The sequence below is a fragment of the Amblyraja radiata genome, chromosome 32 (genome assembly GCF_010909765.2).
Source record: "Amblyraja radiata isolate CabotCenter1 chromosome 32, sAmbRad1.1.pri, whole genome shotgun sequence".
NCBI lineage: Eukaryota > Metazoa > Chordata > Chondrichthyes > Rajiformes > Rajidae > Amblyraja > Amblyraja radiata.
In genome coordinates, this window is record NC_045987.1 from 16,379,799 (window position 1) to 16,399,372 (window position 19,574).

Sequence of the window (19,574 nt, forward strand, 5' to 3'; positions counted from 1 at the left end):
ACCACCAACACCAACACCACCACCACCTCCACCACTACCACCACCACCACCACCGTCTCCCCCGTCGCCGTCTCTCCGCCGCTGGTGATAGTGAAGACGCTGACGGCGCACGGCGGGGCCACCATCAACAACACCACCCAAAAGAGCAGCACCAGCCAAACGACCGAGCGGAAGGAGCCCCATATCGTCGTCGAGTTGGCGGACACCCCGGAGCCGGTCCATCTTGAAATGGAGCCGGTCCATCACGAAATGGAGCCGGTCCATCACGAAATGAAGTTGGGCCGCAGCGAACAGCAAGTTGGCAGCCCGCCGAAAAAGCAGAAGAAAGAGCAGCCCAAAGAAGTGGAAGGAGCAGAGCCCGAGAAACCCAAACCAGAAACCGCTCCCAAGAAGCCCAAGAATAACAGCGTGTACAAGAAGGCCAAGAAGGAGGCCCTGATCGACCAGGAGGTGAAAGTGGACGATGAAGGGGAGGATCAGGAACAAAGCACTTTGTTGCCACTTCCCTCTACCGAAGTTCCTGCTAACCATACCGAGACCCCACAGGTTTACCTTCTGATTAAAGAAGTTGATCTGAACCCACACGTATCCCAGATGGAGACGGAGGTTCCTGTGGCGATTCATATTATTACCGCTGATACAACCATGGAGGCCCAAACCACTGACACCCAAACCACGGGTAACCAGACCATGGGCAACCAGACCATGGGCAACCAGACTACGGGCAACCAGACTACGGGCAACCAAACCACAAACATCCAAAGCACGAGCACACAAAGCATGAGTACCCAAAACACAAGTACCCAAAACACAAGTACCCAAAACACAAGTACTCAAAGTACGAGCACCCAAACCACGGGCACCACCGTCAGTTCTATAGAGCCTGGAGAAATTGAAACAATCATTGACATCGACGACAAAGTCATAAGCATCCACGAAAAACCTGACAAGGCTGAAAAAGATGAGAAAAATGAGAAAAAGACAAATCAAGAACCAGAATTCAAGGAAGCGTACTTTGACCAACTTATCGATCATTTTCGTTTTAATAACCATCAAAAAACTTATCGTCAGCGCTACCTTATTACAGGTGTGAAAGGTCTCTTTTATTCTGCTATTTAACATTTTGCCATCCTGAACGAGTGTGGTGCTGGTATTGTCCTTCATCTCCAGGTCGAGAGAATCCAGGGAATTATAGAGTGATACAGTGTGGAAAGCGGCCCTTCGGCCCAACTCCCCCACACCAGCCAACAATGTCCCAGCTACCCTAGCCCCACTTGCCTACGCTTGGTCCATAACCCTCCAAACCTGTCCTATCCATCCATGTATCAGTCCAACTTTTTTAAACAATGGGATAGTCCCAGCCTCAACTACCTCCTCTGTCAGCTTGTTCCATACATCCACCACCCTCTGAGGGAAAAAGTTATCTCTCGGATTCCGATTAAATCTTTTCCCCTTCACCTTGAACCTATGTTCTCTGGTCCTCGATTCCCCTGCTTTAGATAAAAGACTCTGTGCATCTACCCGATCTACTCATGATTTTGTATACCTTTATAAGATCTCGCCATCCTTCTATGCTCCATGAAATAGAGACCCAGCCTATTCAACCTCTCCCTATAGCTCACACCCTCGAGATCTGGCAACATCCTCATAAATCTTTTCTGAACCCTTTCAAGCTTGACAATATCTTTCCTATAACATGGTGCCCAGAACTGAACACAATATTCTAAATGTGGCCTCACCAAAGTCTTATACAACTGCAACATGACCTCCCAACGCCAAAAGCCTTTTTGACTACCTTATCTACTTGTGACTCGACCTTCAAGGAACCATGCACTTGTACTTCTAGATCCCTCTGCTCCACAACATTACCCAGAGACCTACCATTTACTGTGTAGGTCCTGCCCTTCGACATCCCAAAATGCAACACCTCACACTTCCCTGTATTAAATTCCATCAACCATTCCTCAGCCCACCTGGCCAATCGATCCAGATCCTGCTGCAATCGTGCACAACCATCTTCACTATCTGCAAAACCACTAACTTTTGTATCATCAGCAAATTTGCTAATCTTGCCCTGTATGTTCTCATCCAAGTCATTGATGTAGATGTCAAACAGTAACGGGCCCAGCACTGAACACTGGCACACCACTAGTCACAGGCCTCCATTCCGAGAAGCAACCTTCCACCATCACCCTCTGCTTCCTTCCATGGAGCCAATTTCCTATCCATTCAGCTATCTCTTCTTGGATCCCATGAGATCCAACCTAGAGCAGCCTACCATGCGGCACCTTGTCGAACGCCTTACTAAAGTCCATGTACACAACATCTACAGCTCTGCCTTCATCAACCTTTTTGGTCAGGTCTTCAAAAAAATCAATCAGATTTGTGAGACACGACCTCCCACGTACAAAACCATGCTGACTGTCCCTAATCAGCACTTGCCCATCCAAATGCCTGTATATCCTATACCTCAGAATACTTACCAATTACCAATGTTAAGCTCACCGGCCTATAGTTCCCAGCATTTTCCCTGCCGCCCTTCTTGAAAAAAGGCACAACAATTGCCACCCTCTAATCCTCTGGCACCTCTCCTGTATTTAAGGACCACTCCTAAATTTCAACCAGAGCTCCCACAATTTCCTCTCTAGTTTCCCGCAATGTCCTTGGATGTATCTGATCAGGTCCCGGAGATTTGTCTACCTTCAAACACGACAGTACCTTCAGTGGTTCCTCGACGGTAACCCTGACTGCTCTCATGTCACTTCCAGTGACTGCTCCAATTTCCTCTGTCCTACTGTCTTTCTCCTCGATAAATACAGAGGAGAAATACTCATTGAGGACCATGCCCATCTGTTGTGGCTCCACACAGAGGTGACTTTTTATTCCTGAAAGGTCCCACTCCCTCACCAGTTACCCGTTTCACCCTTATGTATTCATAAAATCTTTTGGGATTGTCTTTTATGCCACCCGCCAGAGCTATCTCTTGGCCCCTTTTTGCACTACTGATCTTTTTTAGTTCGGTGGCCGGTGAGCCTCACATCAGTGGTAGGGAAGCAATTGGAGAGGATTCTTGGGATAGCATTTACTTACATTTGGAAGAGAATGGACTAATTAGGAAGAGTCAGGCATGGCTTTGTACAGGGCTGGTCATGTGTTACTAACTTGATCGAGGAGGTGATAAAGGTGATTGATGAGGGCAGGACAGTGGTGGATAGTGTTTATGTGCATTTTAGTAATGTGTTTAATAATATCCAGCACATTAATTTAATCCAGAAAATTAAGGTGCATGGGATTCACAGTGACTTGGTTGTATGCAAAGCATTAGAGCAAGGTTCCACATGGTAGGCAGCTCTGGAAGGTAAGAGTTAATGGGATCCAAGGAGAGATAGCTGAATGTATAGAAAACTGTCTTCATGGAAGGAAACAAGGGTGATGGTGGAAGTTTGCTGTTCAGACTGGTGGCTTGTGACTAGTGATGTGCTTCAGGGCTCGATGCTGTGCACCATTGCTGTTTCTCATCGATATCAATGATTTGGATTATAATGTACATGGCATGATTAGCAAGTTTGCAGATGACTCAAAAGTGAGTGGTATAGATAGTGCAGTTGATTGTCAAAAATTGCAACATGATCTTGATCGGTTGGGCAGGTGGGTTGATGGAATTGAATGCAGAGAAATGTGACGTGTTGCATTTGGGAAGTCTAACATGGGTAGGACCTACGTAGAGAATGGTGGGGCTCTGGGGAGTGTAGAACAGAGGGATCTTGGAGTGCGAGTACATAGTTCCTTGAAAGTGGCGTCACAGGTAATAGACAAAGGGTTTTGGTCAAATTGACTGTCATCAGTCAGAGCATTGAGTATAGAAGTTGGGAGGACATGTAGCAGTTATATAAGACATCGATGAGGCCACATTTGGAGCATTGAGCAATTTTGGGCATCGTGTTATAGGAAAGATGTCAAGTTGGAAAGGTTGCAGAGAAGTTTTACAAGGATATTGCCACGACTTGAGGGCCTGAGCTATCGGGGGAGGTTGAGCAGGCTAGGACTTTTATAAAGGTGTACAAAATCATGAGAGGAATAGATCGGGTAAGTGCACATAATCTTTTGCCCAGAGTTGGGGAATCGATAATGAGAGGACTTAGGTTTAAGGTGAGGGGGGAAAGATTTAAGAGGAGGCTGAGGGGTAACTTTTTTACATAAAGGGTGGTGGGTGTATGGAACGAGCTGCCGGAGGAGGTAGTTGAGGCAGGTGTTATCGCAACATTTAAGAAACATTTAGCCAGGTACATAGATGGGATAGGTTTAGAGTGATAATAGACAATAGGTGCAGAATTAGGCCACTCGGCCCTTCGAGCCCGCTCACCATTCACTGTGATCATGGCTGATCATCCACATTCAGCACCTCGTTCCTGCGTTCTCACCATATCCCCTGACTCCGCTATCTTTAAGAGCTCTATCTAACTCTCTCTTGAAAGCATCCAGAGAATTGGTTTCGACTGCCTTCTGAGGCAGAGAATTCCACAGATTCTCAACTCTCTGGGTGAAATGTTTTTTCCTCATCTATGTTCTAAATGGCCTACCACTTATTCTTAAACTGTGGCCCTGGTTCTATACTCCCCCAACATCGGGAACATGTTTCCTGCCTCTAATGTGTCCAATTCCTTAATAATCTTATATGTTTCATTAAGGTTCCCTCTCATCCTTCTGGAGTATACAAGCCCAGCCGCTCCATTCTATCAACATATGACAGTCCTGACATCCCGGGAATTAACCTAGTGAACCTACGGTGCACTCCCTCCATAGCAAGAATGTCCTTCCTCAAATTTGGAGACCAAAACTGCACATAATACTCCAGGTGTGGTCTCACTAGGGCCCTGTACAACTGCAGAAGGTCCTCTTTGCTCCTATACTCAACCCTTCTTGTTATGAAGGCCAACATACCATAAGCTTTCTTCACTGTCTGCTGCACCTGCATACTTACTTTCAGCGACTGATGAACAAGGAACCCCAGATCTCGTACTTTCCCTTTTCCAAACTTGACACAATTCAGATAATCTGCCTTCCTGTTATCGCCACCAAAATCGATAACCTCACATTTATCCACATTAAACTGCATCTGCCATGCGTCTGCCATGCATCTGCCGACTCACCCAACCTGTCAAAGTTGTGGTGGAAGGCAATTATTCAGGCTGGATGTCTTGTGACCAGTCGGGTCCTGCATGGATCTGTGATGTGACTTCTGTGATTATATATAAATGACTTGGACATACATGTATGTGAAGAGGATCTATAGATATGTGAAGATGAAAAGATTAGTGAAGACAAATGTAGGTCCCTTACAGTCAGAAACAGGTGAATTATGGGAAACAAGGAAATGGTAGACCGGTTAAACAAGTACTTTGGTTCTGTCTTCACTAAGGAAGCCTCAAACAATCTCCCAGAAATACTAGGGGACCGAGGATCCAATGGGAGGGAGGAACTGAAGGAAATCAACATTATTCAGGAAATGGTGTTAAGCAAACTGTTGGGACTCAAGGCAGATTAATCCCCAGGGCCTGATGGTCTGCATCCCTCGAGTACTCAAGGAGGTGACCCTCGAAATCGTGGATGCATTGGTGATCACTTTCCAATGTTCTATAGACTGGATCAGTTTGTGTGGACTGGAGGGTAGCAAATGTAACCCCACTTTTTAAGAAAGGAGGGAGAGTGAAAACGGCCTTATATCAGTATTGGGGAAGATGCTTGAGTCAATTATTAAAGATGTAATAGCAGTGCATTTGGAAAGCAGTGACAGGATTGGTCAAAGGCAGCATGGATTTATGACAGGGAAATCACGCTTGACTAATCTGGAATTTTTTGAGGATGTAACAAGTAGAATGAATAATGCAGAGCCAGTGGATGTGGTGTATCTGGACTTTCAAAAAGCCTTTGACAAGGTCCCACACGAGATTAGTGTGCAAAACTAGAGCACATGGTATTGGGGGTGGAGTATTGACATGGTAGAGAACTGGTTGGCAGACAGGAAGCAAAGAGCAGGAATTAACGGATCCTTTTCAGAATGGCAGGCAGTGACTAGTGGGGTGCCACAAGGCTCAGTGCCTGGGCCCCAGTTACGTATTTACAACATATATTAACAATTTAGACAAAGGAATTAAATGCAACATCTCCAAGTTTGCGGTTGATACAAAGCTGGGTAACAGTGTTGGTTGCGAGGAGGATGCTATGAGGCTGCAGGATGATTAGGATAGGTTCGCTTAGTGGGCAGATGCATGGCAGATGCAGTATAATGTGGATAAATGTGAGGTTATCCACTTTGGTGGCAAGAACAAGAAGGCAGATTATTATCTGAATGCTGTGGGAAAGCACTGCACATGCTGGTTTAAATCGAAAGTAGACACAAATACTGGAGTAAGTCAACAGGACAGGCAGCATCTCTGGAGAGAAGGAATGGGTGATGTTTTGGGTCGAGACCCTTCTTCAGACTTAGAGTTAATAAGTTTGCAAATGACACCAGGATTGCTGGAATTGTGAACACTGGGGAAGGCTATCATGTGAGTGGAGGCTGATGTTGGGGAGTGGGTAGGGGGAGGTCTGGAGTGAGGGGAGGTGGGAGTGGGGGAGTGGGGAGGGGGAGGTCTGGAAGGTTGATGCTGGAAGGTTCCAAGATGGCGGCGCTGGCTTAACAGCTGCGGCCCACCTGCAGTCCGTCTGTTTTTTTCTTTCGTTTTGTTCATTGTCATGTTTTAGTTAATTTTGTTTTATTAAGTTGTGTATGTGTGTGGGTGGGGTGGGAGAAACATGTTTTGGTCTCTTCCTTCGGGGGATGCGACTTTTTCTTCGGTCGTATTCCCCGTCTCCGTCTGCGCCGAGGCCTAATGGCGGAGCTGGCGACATCGGAGCTGTAGCAGCAGCAGCGGCGGCAGCGGAGACCTGACTCGGCCCCGAAACTGTGGCGGCGGCGGCGGCAGCAGCGGAGACCTGACTCGGCCCCGAAACTGTGGCAGCGGCGGAGGCAGCAGCGGAGACCGGACTCGGCACCGAAACTGTGGCGGCGGCAGCAGCGGAGACCTGACTCGGCCCCGAAACTGTGGCAGCGGCGGAGGCAGCAGCGGAGACCTGACTCGGCCCCGAAACTGTGGCAGCGGCGGAGGCAGCAGCGGAGACCGGACTCGGCACCGAAGCTGTAGCAGCGGCAGCAGCGGCAGCGGAGACCTGACTCGGCCCCGAAACTGTGGCGGCGGCAGCAGCGGCAGCGGAGACCCGGCTCGGCCCTGGGGCTGTAGCAGCAACAGCAGCGGCAGCGGAGACCTGACTCGGCCCCGAGGCTGTGGCGGCGGCAGCAGCAGCAGCGGAGACCCGGCTCGGCCCTGGAGCTGTAGCAGCAACAGCAGCGGCAGCGGAGACCCGGCTCGGCCCTGGAGCTGTAGCAGCAACAGCAGCGGCAGCGGAGACCCGGCTCGGCCCTGGAGCTGTAGCAGCAACAGCAGCGGCAGCGGAGACCTGACTCGGCCCCGAGGCTGTGGCGGCGGCAGCAGCAGCAGCGGAGACCCGGCTCAGCACAGAAGCTGCGGCAGCGGCAGCAGCAGCAGCGGAGACCTGACTCGGCCCCGAAGCTCTAGCGGCGGCAGCAGCAGCAGCGGAGACCCGGCTCGGCACAGAAGCTGCGGTGGCGGCAGCAGCAGCAGCAGCGGCGGAGACCCGACTCGGCCCTGGAGTTGCGGCGGAGGCAGCAACCACCCGCGGAGTTTGAACCGTCGCCTCGGCGCAGAGGGAGAACAAAGGGGGAAGAGACAGAGACTTTAAGATTTTGCCTTCCACCACAGTGAGGAGGTGTTTGGTGAACTCACTGTGGTGGATGTTAAATTTGTGTTGATTGTGTGTTTTTGCCATTTTTAAAAATTATATGTATGACTGCAGGGAAACAAAATTTCGTTCAGACCGAAAGGTCTGAATGACAATAAAACGAATCTAATCTAATCTAATCTAATCATGGATATATATCAGCTATAAAAATGGATGGTGAAATGGACGATGTAGTTTAATCTGAGCAAGTATGGGTTGCTGCACTTTGGGAAGTCTAATATAAGGGGAACGTATACAGTTAATGGAAGGACCCTTTACAGCATAAATGAACAGAGGGATTTTGGGGTTCATAGCTCCCTGAAATTGCCAACGCCAGTGGATATACGAATGGCAAATAAGGCGATTGGCTTTATGGGTTTGGGCATTAAGTATAATAATCATTAGGTCATGATGCAGCTTTATAGTTTAGTTTAGTTTAGAGATACAGTGCATAAACAGGCCCTTTGGCCCACCGGGTCCGCGCCGACCAGTAATCCCTGCGCATTAACACCATCCTACATACACTAAGGACAATATTTACATTTACCCAGCCAATTAATCTACAAACCTGTTCGTCTTTGGAGTGTGGGAGGAAACCGAAGATCTCGGAGAAAACTCACTCAGGTCACGGTGGAACGCACAAACTCCTTACAGACAGCACCTTACTTTGGTTAGGCTGCATTTGGAGTTAAACATATAGTTCTGGTCACAGGAAGGATGTGGAGGCTTTGGAGAGAGTGCAGGAGAGCTTTACCGCAATGTTTCTGTGCTGTGTGACACTGAGTACAGGTCCACTGAACATTAACATGCACATATATTATGCATTTAACAAGGCAAACTGTATGTTGCTGTTTACAGGAGAGGATAGAGTTTGAGACTGAAGAGATATGAATGCAGTTAAATTAGTTCCTGGTAAGACCTCATCTGGTATTATGTTTGATACTGGTCTCACTAAAATAATATTCTTGCAATAGAGGCAATGCAACCAGATTGTGAGGTTGGGGGGGGGGGGGGGGGGGGGGGGTTCTTTTGATGATGGATGAAGCAGTCTGGACCTATACTCAGTGTTACACAGCCCAGAAACCGTCCCTTTGGCTCACCATGTCTATTCTGGTCATAGAACATACAAAAGTACAGCTGAGGGACAGGCTCCTGCGTTGGATTGGAAATCAACAACGTTTTCCCTCATTCAAAAGAAGTCTGAGCTAAAACTGCGGATGTTGAATATTTGAAACAAAAAAACTAAAATCTAAGGTTTATTCTGTAATTAGCATATTTATATCAATAGCCCTGTCCCACGGTGCGAGTCCACCCACGAGTTATCCCTAGTTAAAGAAAAAATCAAACTCGTGGTTTTCTACGAGATTCCAAGTTTATGTTCACGAGTTTAAACGAGTCCCCACGTTTATGTCTAAGTTTGCCGTTTACTTCTCATTTCTGCGATGTACCAAGTTCCTCTCCCGAGTTACCAAGTTCCTCTCCCGAGTTACTCTTGAGCCAGCAACGACTACCGACATGTGGAAAAATCATCACGTGATAAAAATGATGTCATGCAGTTTTTTTTTCACTATAAAAAGCCTCCCATGTTAAATTTCTTAAGGTTACGGAATCAAGAGATATGTGGAGAAAGCAGAAATGGGGTACTGATTTTGGATGATCAGCCATGATCATATTGAATGGCAATGCTGGCTCGAAGAGCCGAATGGCCTACTCCTGCACCTATTTGCTATGTGTTTATACCTTTTAAATGTTTTGACATGCGTTTCAGGATTCCAGCATCTGTCTTCCAATATCCCTTTCCCTGTATTTATCTTGGGCTTTTCCTCTCTTTCCCCAACTCCTATCTCCTCTATCTGCCAGTCCATCTGAGTGTAGATATTAAGTTCTTCTTGGCTGTCTATCTGTATGTGTGGACTTTCCATTAAAAGTCATCCATGATCATTATCTCACAATCCTTCAGGTGTTTTTGCCACTAATTTCTCATCGAGTCATGGGTTCAAACAACGGTTGTTTAATTACCAGTTCTGAACCATTGTTGCATTGGGGCACAGTTGTTATTGCTTGTTGTAGAAATGCCCAGGAGTACTTTGTCATGAAATCCGTTGTCTTTGCTTCCTGACACCTTGGTTGATTCCCATTTTCATCCCCAAACGAAGATGACTTTCCTTTGCGTAGGAACACCAGATGCTGTTTAAACGGAAGATAGACGCAAAAGTCTGGAGTAACTCAGTGGGTCAGGCAGCATTTCTGGAGAAAAGGAATAGGTGACGTTTCGGGTCGAGACCCTTCTTCAGACAGAGTCAGGGGAAAGGGAAACGAGATATAGACGGTGATATGTGAATGAAAGATATGCAAAAAAGTAACGATTATAAAGGAAACAGGAAACAGGTAGCTGTGTGTTAGGTGAGAACGAGTTACAGATAATGAGACTCAACAAGACGACTCTGAAGCTGGTACGACTTGGGTGGGGGAGGGATGGAGAGAGTGAGAGGAGATGCAAGGGTTACATGAAGTTAGACACTATGGTTTTTTTCAGTCGCACGCACCAAACCTTAATTCAAATAAGTTCCCACTTCGGACCCAAACTCATTGTTTCATACGGCCTTCCTCCCGTTTTAGTGGAATTGTAAAACAAGTATTAATAATTGTATTACGAAATAGGACATACGGGGTGAATTCAGTAGGTCAGGCAGCGTATGGGGAAAGAGGAATAGTCAGGGTTTCGGCTCTTCGGCTTCCTCGTCAAATTGGGAAACTACTGTGTAGGAAGGAACTGCAGAGGCAGGATTATGCCAAAGATAAACACAAAATGTTGGAGTCACTCAGCAGGCCAGGCAGCATCTCTGGAGAGAAGGAATGGTTGAATTTTCAGGTAGGAACTCTTCAGTCTGAAAAAGGGTTTGGGGCCCAAAACGTCACCTATTCCTTTTCTCCAGAGATGCTGGGAAACTAATATTCTAGATTAGAATCATCACCTGAATCTTTTTTATTAAACTAACAAATGGATGTTTAATCTTATGCATTGATAGTGAATGACCACGTTTCACGTACAGGTGAGATGAACGCTATATTAGTTGTTACCCGCACAGTCCGCACTAGTTTGCAGTGCCTCTTGTCACCATGTTCGCTCTGTGGGCCCCTACAAATTCGTTCATCTGGAAAACCCAGAGACATAAAAATGGTCTTAAGAATGGTGTTAGATTAAGGAGGGGCGGGATTACTTAAACAAACCCACAACAAAGGGGGCGGAATATGACCTGTCACAACGAAAGAAAAAGAGTACCTTTTTTTTCTGCATGGCAAAAGCAAGATTTGCGAGTAGTCACTCAATGGACGAGACATGTCTAGGATATAGTCACTTTGTACTGGGGCAGAAGGGGAGTATCAGGAACTTCTAGAGGGGATATTCTATTTGATCCAACATTAAAGGTTATTATCAGATGCTTTATATTAATATCAGAGGGCCCATTTGACAAATATTATGATTGTATCAATAGTCTGCGCTGTAAATGCTTTGAATTTAATGCGATTACCCGCTCTATTCCAAAGGCCAAGGTGAGATTCCCACAGGTGTCTCCAGCATCAGGGGATCATTCCTGACAGGCAGACTTGGCCAACCTTTTTTTACTCACCTTTTTTTTCCTCTGTCCAGCTGTAAGAGTACCCACGGTAAACTCACGAGTCACTACGGTATTACAACGAGTTTAAAAGTTTCAAAATTTTCCTTCAAGTATATTTGACTCGTGGAAATCTTTCAACGTGTTGAAAATTTTTCACGAGTTAACATGTTTCCCGAGTACCTGCCGTTGGCATTACAAGTCGCTAAGTTACGTCCATTAAGAACGTTCCCGCTACGTTCATTCTATGTGATTACCGCGAGTTTGATTTGTTTTTAACTCCGGATAACTCGTGGGTGGACTCGCACCGTGGGACAGGGGTTTTAGAAGATCTGTACTGAGAAAGATGTTTGTACAGCAATTCTTTTTAATTTTTCAGATCAATTCTGGCACAAAGGCATTGGGCCAATATTCCTGTACACTGGAAATGAAGGTGATGTATGGGACTTTGCTAATAGCTCCAAGTTCATCACTGAACTAGCCACAGAGCAGCAAGCTCTCGTCATTTTTGCTGAACATGTAAGTTTTATCCAAGCCTAGTTCATTAAAAGTAATTTAATAGTATTTTTATGTTTTCATTTGATACGATTGACAAGAATAGCAAGTCACACAAGTAGGTAAATTGTTTCCTACAGGGCCAGGCCGATTTAACTTAGTTGCAAAGTTAATGGTACTTAATGTTGCATGGTTGTCAGGGTCTATGGGGAGAAGGCTGGATAATGGGGTTAGGAGGGAGAGATAGATTGGCCAGGATTGAATGGCGGAGTAGGCTTGATGGGCCGAATGGCATAATTCTGCTTCAATAACTGATGAACATGATTTGGCTGCCTCTGAACCTCTGTTCAACACTTTCATCTACACAAGGCAAAATTTGGAATATATTGTGCAGTTCTGGTTGTCTCATTACAGGAGGGATATGAAGGGTTGCCGACGATGATGAAGAGGTTTACCAGTACGCTGCATGTATTGGAGGGTATTATCTATAGGAGAGTTGGAGAAGCTTTGCATTGTTTTCTCTACATTGACGAAGTTGAGTGAAGACCTGAGAAAAGTATATAAAATTATGAAAGGCACAGATAGAGTAGATAGCCAGAACCTTTTTCCCACAGAGGAAATCTCAAAAACTAGGTGGCATAGTTTTAAGGTGAGAGGAACAAAGAGCATACTTTTCAATTAGCGGCACCGTCAAAAGGCACACTTTTCAATTAGCCGCACCGTCAAAAGGCACACTTTTCAATTAGCCGCACCGTCACAAGGAACATTTTTCAATTAGCGGCACAGTCCAAAGGCACACTTTTCAATTAGCGCCACAGTCCAAAGGCACGCTTTTCAATTAGCGCCACAGTCCAAAGGCACACTTTTCAATTAGCGCCACAGTCCAAAGGCACACTTTTCAATTAGCGCCACAGTCCAAAGGCACACGTTTCAATTAGCGCCACACTTGCTTTTTCAAACCAAACCAAACTTGCTTTTCAAACTTCATTTTCAAACCACATTATGCGCACTCAAAGGTCAGTAAAACCACACTCACAGTTAAGAGACATGTGTTCAGTTGATTCACAGATCAGACAGAGAGCTGTGACCTCGTGCTCCCCCATCTTGAGGTGACTGAGGCACGTCCATACTTCTGTGTTTTATAGTCACTCCCCCTCCCACCGGAAGGGGCGTGGTCTTCATGGTGTGATTGACAGGAGAGAGAATCTCAACATTTTTTAAACATTAATTCTTTTATTTTTCATCGATGGGAAAAATCCTCTTGCCATGACAGCTGGAGGGGGACTCTGAATAAGATGGCCATAAATCACAGCCGTAAGTGGTAGCCTTTTTGTCTAAAATCAATATGCAGTGCAAACAGTGGTCAAGTTTAGACTTTTAATTATATAGATAAGACACACCACTTCTCAATAAGGCACACCACTTTTCAATAAGGCACACCACTTTTCAATAAGGCACACCACTTTTCAATAAGCACAGTTCAACCACCTTTTTCATTTTCAAACCAAGCACCTTTTTCATTTTCAAACCAACCACCTTTTTCATTTTCAAACCAACCACCTCTTTCATTTGCAAACCAACCACCTTTTTCAGTTTCAAACCAACCACCGTTTCAGTTTCAAACCAACCACTGTTTCAGTTTCAAACCAACCACCGTTTCAGTTTCAAACCAACCACAGTTTCAGTTTCAAACCAACCACACTTTCATTTTCAAACCAAACACATTTTCATTTTCAAACTTCATTTTCAAACCACATTAAGGGCACTCACAGTTCAGTAAAACCACACACAGTTTAGTAGACAGGTGTTCAGTGTTATTCACAGCTCAGGCTGAGTCGTGACCTCTCCCCCCCCCATCTTGCAGCGACTGAGGCACGCCCACACTTCCGGGTTTTATAGTCCTTCCTCCCCCCGGAAGGGGAGTGGCCTTCATGGCATGATTGACAGGAGAGAGAATCTCAACATTTTTAAAAACATTAATGTGTTATTTTTAATCGATGGAAAAAATCCTCTTGTCCTGCGCAGCCTCTAAGAGGCCAAAAATCACAGCCGTAAGTGGTAGCGTTTTTTCTAAAATCAATATGCAGTGCAAAGAGGAAATGGTCAAGATTTGAGTTTTTATTATATAGACAAGGCAATAGATGGATTTGGATCACATACTGGCAGAAGAGAGTTTGACTTGACATCATGTTCGACATGGACATTGTGGATCATAGGGCTTGTTTCTGTGAAATAGTGTTGAATATTCTAATAGCACATCAATAACTATGGATGATTTGGTGAAATATATGTATTTTGGATCGTTTCATGTCATTTCATTGTTTGAACAAACATTTGAACAGATCAGGAAAATACAGTTACCTTGTATGATGAATAAGAATTTTCAATCTGTTTCAGGTTGGTGTTTCACATTTTGCTTATAATAAAACCCAATAGAGCTGAATGTTCAACAATGCCAAAAGATCAGGAAACCATTTATCTGTGAATGCCAGAATTCTAAGATCTCAATAGTCTTATTTATTAGTTTGCTTTATTTGAATTCAAATCCATGTTATAATCATACGTGAATTAGCTATATCTAGCTGTATCTAGTGATTATTGGATGGATTCAGCTCATCATGGATTTTTAAGTAGGTCCAATTGGGAATAGTTTCTGTTACTTTGATACTGTATACTCTCATTTGGCACCTGTGTGAAATGCAGGATAACTGTTGGCATGAATGTGCCTATTGTATGCAAATTGCTTATAACAATACTCTACATTACACACTAGTATTGTCTGCAAAATCTTCAAATAAATGTCAAGCTATTTCTTTACCTTTTTAAATAACTATTTTATTTGCAATTGTACATTTTAAGCCGAGGCAGCAGTAAGGTAAAAATAAAGCAAAATATGACTGTATCCACACATGAAGTGCCAAATCCTCAGAGGATGTTGTTACGAATTAGCCAAGAGCTGCACTGTCCTTTTAAATATAATAAACTAATAATCTTTTCAGCTATTTTGCAGGTGAAATAAAGCATGTTATTTTTAATAAAAATAAACTTGGTCTTATGCATAGACTTCCAAGCCTGGGCCAAGCTATCGGTTAACCTAAAATCATGTAATTCAAAACGTCATTAGAATTCTGACCTAAAATGTTGTCCACCCATTTCACTCAACAGGTGCTGCCTGATGTGCTGAGTTCATCCAGGACTATTATTTCTTTCAATTTATTTGCTTCTTTTGGATGGTCTAATGGCATTTTAACAGGTGTTACAGAACTTCTGTGAGTCTTAAGTCAAGCTGAGGACATTTAGGCTTACTAGCTTTCTCGTTTAGATCACTTATGACCTCTTTAAAAATACCTGTCATATAATGCACAATCAAGATCTTCAAGCTTGATCATCAGTTCTCCGACTAGTTTCACTGTCCTTCTGATTAATGACAATGAACCATTCTACATTTCCTTAGCATCCTCTGCTTTAATCTGTCATTTTCACACATTACCCACATCATATCTCTAAACTCCCTCTCCCCTGACTCTCAGTCTGAAGAAGGGTCAAAACGTCACCCATTCCTTCTCTCCAGAGATGCTGTCTGTCCCACTGAGTTACTCGAGCATTTGGTGTCTATATTCGGTGTAAACCAGCATTTGCAGTTCCTACCTACCAGATAAATGAGTTTACTCTTTTTGCACATGAATATAAATTTATTTTTTTGCTAAATTATTTGTTATTTTGGGAACTGTGAATATCACACTTAACTTCTTCAAGGTTTTGGCAAATATAACCATGTGCTATCTTTTGTTGAATCCTGTTTCGAACTTGAACATTGGTATCCAGTCGAATATACTCCAGTTCTTCTGAATCTATTAAATCAGAGGCACATTGTGATGACCTTGTAATCTAACAAAAATAAGGAAGGTGGTTTACCTCCAGCTATATTAGGAAAATTCATCATGTGCAATGTTGGTCTTGTCAATGGCAACAATACCGAGAAATGAAACTGCAGCACAGTGGTGCAGTCGGTAGAGTCACTGCCTCACTGCACCAGAGACCAGGGTGTAATCCTGACGTCGGGTTCTGTCCATGAGGAATTGGCACATTTATCCTGTGACCGTGTGCATTTCATCCTGGTGCTCCAGGTTCTTCCCACGTCCCCAAAACATGGGCGTTTGTAGATTAAAATTGCAACCTAGACATTTTTTTATTAATTCATATTTGAGTTATACTATTGAGCTTAATTATATGTATGAGCTAAAGATTTGGAGGAGGAAAGCTGAATTGACTCAACTCAATTGAATAAAAAAGGGTATCGACCAGAAACATCATCTATTCCTTTTCTCCAGAGATGCTGCCTGACCCGCTGAGTTATTCCAGCTGTTTGTGTCATTCTTCAATTGACATAAGTTAATTTATCCTGAACCTCATGCTTACTATTTAAGGTTATATAAACTCATGTAAGAAACAATTGTTACTTACATTTCACTTAATTAATAATGATCAGTTATTCTATGTTTTTAAACTTTTGTTATTTTCTGTACTGGTGCATTGAAATTTTCAATAAGGAACAATAAAGTGATGATTCAGTGCTTGCTTTTCATCTATGGTTGGGTTAAATAAAATGCATTTCTAAGAACTCGAACAACATTTTCTATCCTTATTCTACAGCGATATTATGGCAGATCTCTTCCTTTTGGCAAGAAATCATACGAGAGAGCAAACATTGAATTTTTGACAGTGGAACAAGCTGTGGCAGACTTTGTCGTACTTGTTACAAAACTGAAAGTGGATCTTGATGCTGAAAATTGCCCTGTAATTGCATTTGGTGGCAGGTATAGTTTGAATTTTTAAGTTACACATTTGGTTGATCTTAGAGAAGCAAATGTTAGGTTATTTTAGACGCATTTACAACATTTCTTATTAGGTTGATCTATATTCTATTATATTATATTATATATAAACTGATTCATAAGGCATCAAAATGTTTTATATTTTACTATCTCCTAAAATACTTTATTGTCGGTTAGGTATTGATTGTAAAACGTATATCAGTTCTTGCAGGTGCTGTTAATGAGTTCCTGATAGTACTCTGTTTTAAATCTAGCCTTCATAATGCCTAATATTTTTACTAGTCCTTTTGACTTCATCTTTTGCTTGTAGATACTATATCTATCTTTTGCTTGTAGATACTATATCTGTGTGGAAACCACACATATTTTTTTTATCTTACAATAAATAAAAGGGCCTTTTTGAATTATATATATGGGTGTTTCCGTAAATAAGGGTACCAACATGTGATAAGGGTGGCCAAATTTGAAAGTTATTAAATCATAATAAAATATCACAGCATTAAAAATGGACCTACCTGTGATTCTTTTGAGCTAATTTGTGATCAAAATCAACCAAAATGTAATACTTTCAAAATGTGCTTTTTTAAAAAATGTATAAGAAATATAAGACACTGTCTCTTATACTGATTTCTAAGCTCCCTTAAAAAATGTCAGCACGAGGCCCATAGTTCATGTCAGGGTCTGTACAATTTTTTTTTAAATCGCAACGAGTGCACAAAGAACATTATAGCATTGACGACGTCAGACAACGCGAGGGACTACAAAATGAGACATCGATAAAATAGGTGAGAAAACTAGATTTTTATTTCATGATTTTAAGTTCTATTCAGTAATAAGTATTTCAATGGAAAGCTTAAACAAAAAATATAAATAATAAAAAGAAACAATAAATATAAAAATGGCTACTCTGCTTTTAACTAACACATTTTACACGTGACCAAAGGGACACTGCTGCAAAAACTTGGGGCATCAGAACACCATTTCGTCGGGTGATAAATCATAAAAATCATGTATAATCAGAATTTGGCTTAGAGTTATTTAATTGCAAAAATGAATGTAATCTTTCTGGTATAAATTAGCCTAATCATTTAATTAAATTCTGCTTTAAAAATGTCACAAAGGCAAGAAAACATAGGGATGCATCTGATATTTATCTTTGTATTTATTTTTGCTTCATCACATTATTTTGGCTATACACCATGATCTATACTACTTAAAATACAGGATATGGAACATTTAAAAAAAATAACCTGAAGTTTTGGAGACCTTCAGTTTCACTACTGACTGCTGTATTTACGGAAACACCCATATGTAAAATATTCCCTTGCAGTATATCAGATATTTGAAATTGTCATTTTGATTTTTTTAGGCTGAATCCTAATAATAATAATAATAATAATAATAATAATAATAATACACTTTATTGTCATTGTAAATACATACAACGAAATTTCAGGCGCACTGCCCGAGCGGAACTCCAACGTAACAGAAAAATAATAACGACAATGGAAACAACAAAAACGGCATGAAAAACGTCAGAATGTCAGAATGTACAATATTTCACAGTATAGTGTTGTGGCAGTACAAAATATTGGCTATGGGGGCTGTGTGTTTAGTGCAGAGTTCAGAGTGGTGATGGCCTTGGGGTAGAAACTGTTCGTTAATCTAGTGGTGTGTGATTTGATGGACCTGTAACGCTTTCGTGAAGGCAGAAGGGCAAACAAGTGAAGTGCGGGATAAGATGAGTCCTTTAGTGTGCTGCAACTCCGGGGGCGCTGTTCTGGCAGCAGCCATGTCAGCAATGCGTCAGTTTTTTCAACTTTTTTTTATTTTTTAGTATGTTTTAAAGTGTGTATTTAATGTTTTCTTGTGTGTCTTGTGTGGGGGGGTAAGGGGGAAACCGCTTCGGTCGCCTCCTCCATGGAGAGGCGACTTTTTCCAGGTCGCCTCCCCGTGGCCTAACATCAAGGATCGGAGCGGCCTTCCCAGAGACGTGCCCGGGGCTTCAGCGGCGGGCGCAGCGTGGACTCTTGGCGTGGAGCGGGTGAACCCTCGCTGGGGCTCGCTGGAGGGGAGCGCTCCGTTTCGCTGGCCCGGGGCAGCCGGCAGCCTGAAGTCGCAGCCTGAAGCCGCGGTCTGCAGCGCTCCAGCTGGTGCGGCGTCTACAGCCCGGGATCCCCCGTGGTGGACCCGGTGGAAGAAGAAGCCATCACTGCCGGCCCGCGGCCAACTTCTACCGCGGGGCCGGCATGGACTTACCATCACCCCTGGAGGGGAGCTTCGACCGCCGGCCCTGCAGTCTACGGTGCTTCTGGCTGCGGCGGGGACTTTAAATCTTGACCGCTGGCCTGCGGCCTACAACAATCTAAAGCCGCGGTCTCCGGTGAGGAAGACCCGATCCTGGACTGACTCTGGACTCTGGTCCTGTCCACGGGGGGGAAATGAAGGAGGACTGGCCAAATTTTTGTGCCTTCCACCACAGTGCTGTGGTGGATGTTTGTGTTACATTTTGTGTGTTCTTATTATTGTATCGCTGCTGACAACCCAATCCTTGCCGGGTCACTGCTCGTGCGGTCGACCGGTCGGTGCAGAGAGTAGCTTTGAATGCTTGTCTCTTCGTTACGTTGTTTGTGTCCCTTTCTTTTTTTTAAAAAGCTACTGTAATGCGCCCTTTTAAATTGCCCCTTGTGGATGAATAAAGTGCTTTGAATTGAATTGAATTGAATTGAATTGATGCCTTCCGCAGGCAACGAGAGCTATAGATCTCTTCCAGGGCAGGCAGGTA

At 43.7% G+C, this 19,574-nt stretch overlaps 1 protein-coding gene across 1 annotated transcript in view; it reads left to right on the plus strand.

The window, feature by feature from the left end:
- The first annotated feature begins 249 nt into the window (after window positions 1-249).
- Window positions 250-19,574, plus strand: part of dpp7 (dipeptidyl peptidase 7) — a 63,719-nt gene continuing 44,394 nt past the window's right edge. The window contains exons 1-3 of the mRNA XM_033049425.1: window positions 250-1,087; window positions 11,839-11,978; window positions 16,608-16,771. Of these exons, the coding sequence (XP_032905316.1) occupies window positions 250-1,087; window positions 11,839-11,978; window positions 16,608-16,771 (1,142 nt within the window). The remainder of the gene's footprint in view (window positions 1,088-11,838; window positions 11,979-16,607; window positions 16,772-19,574) is intronic.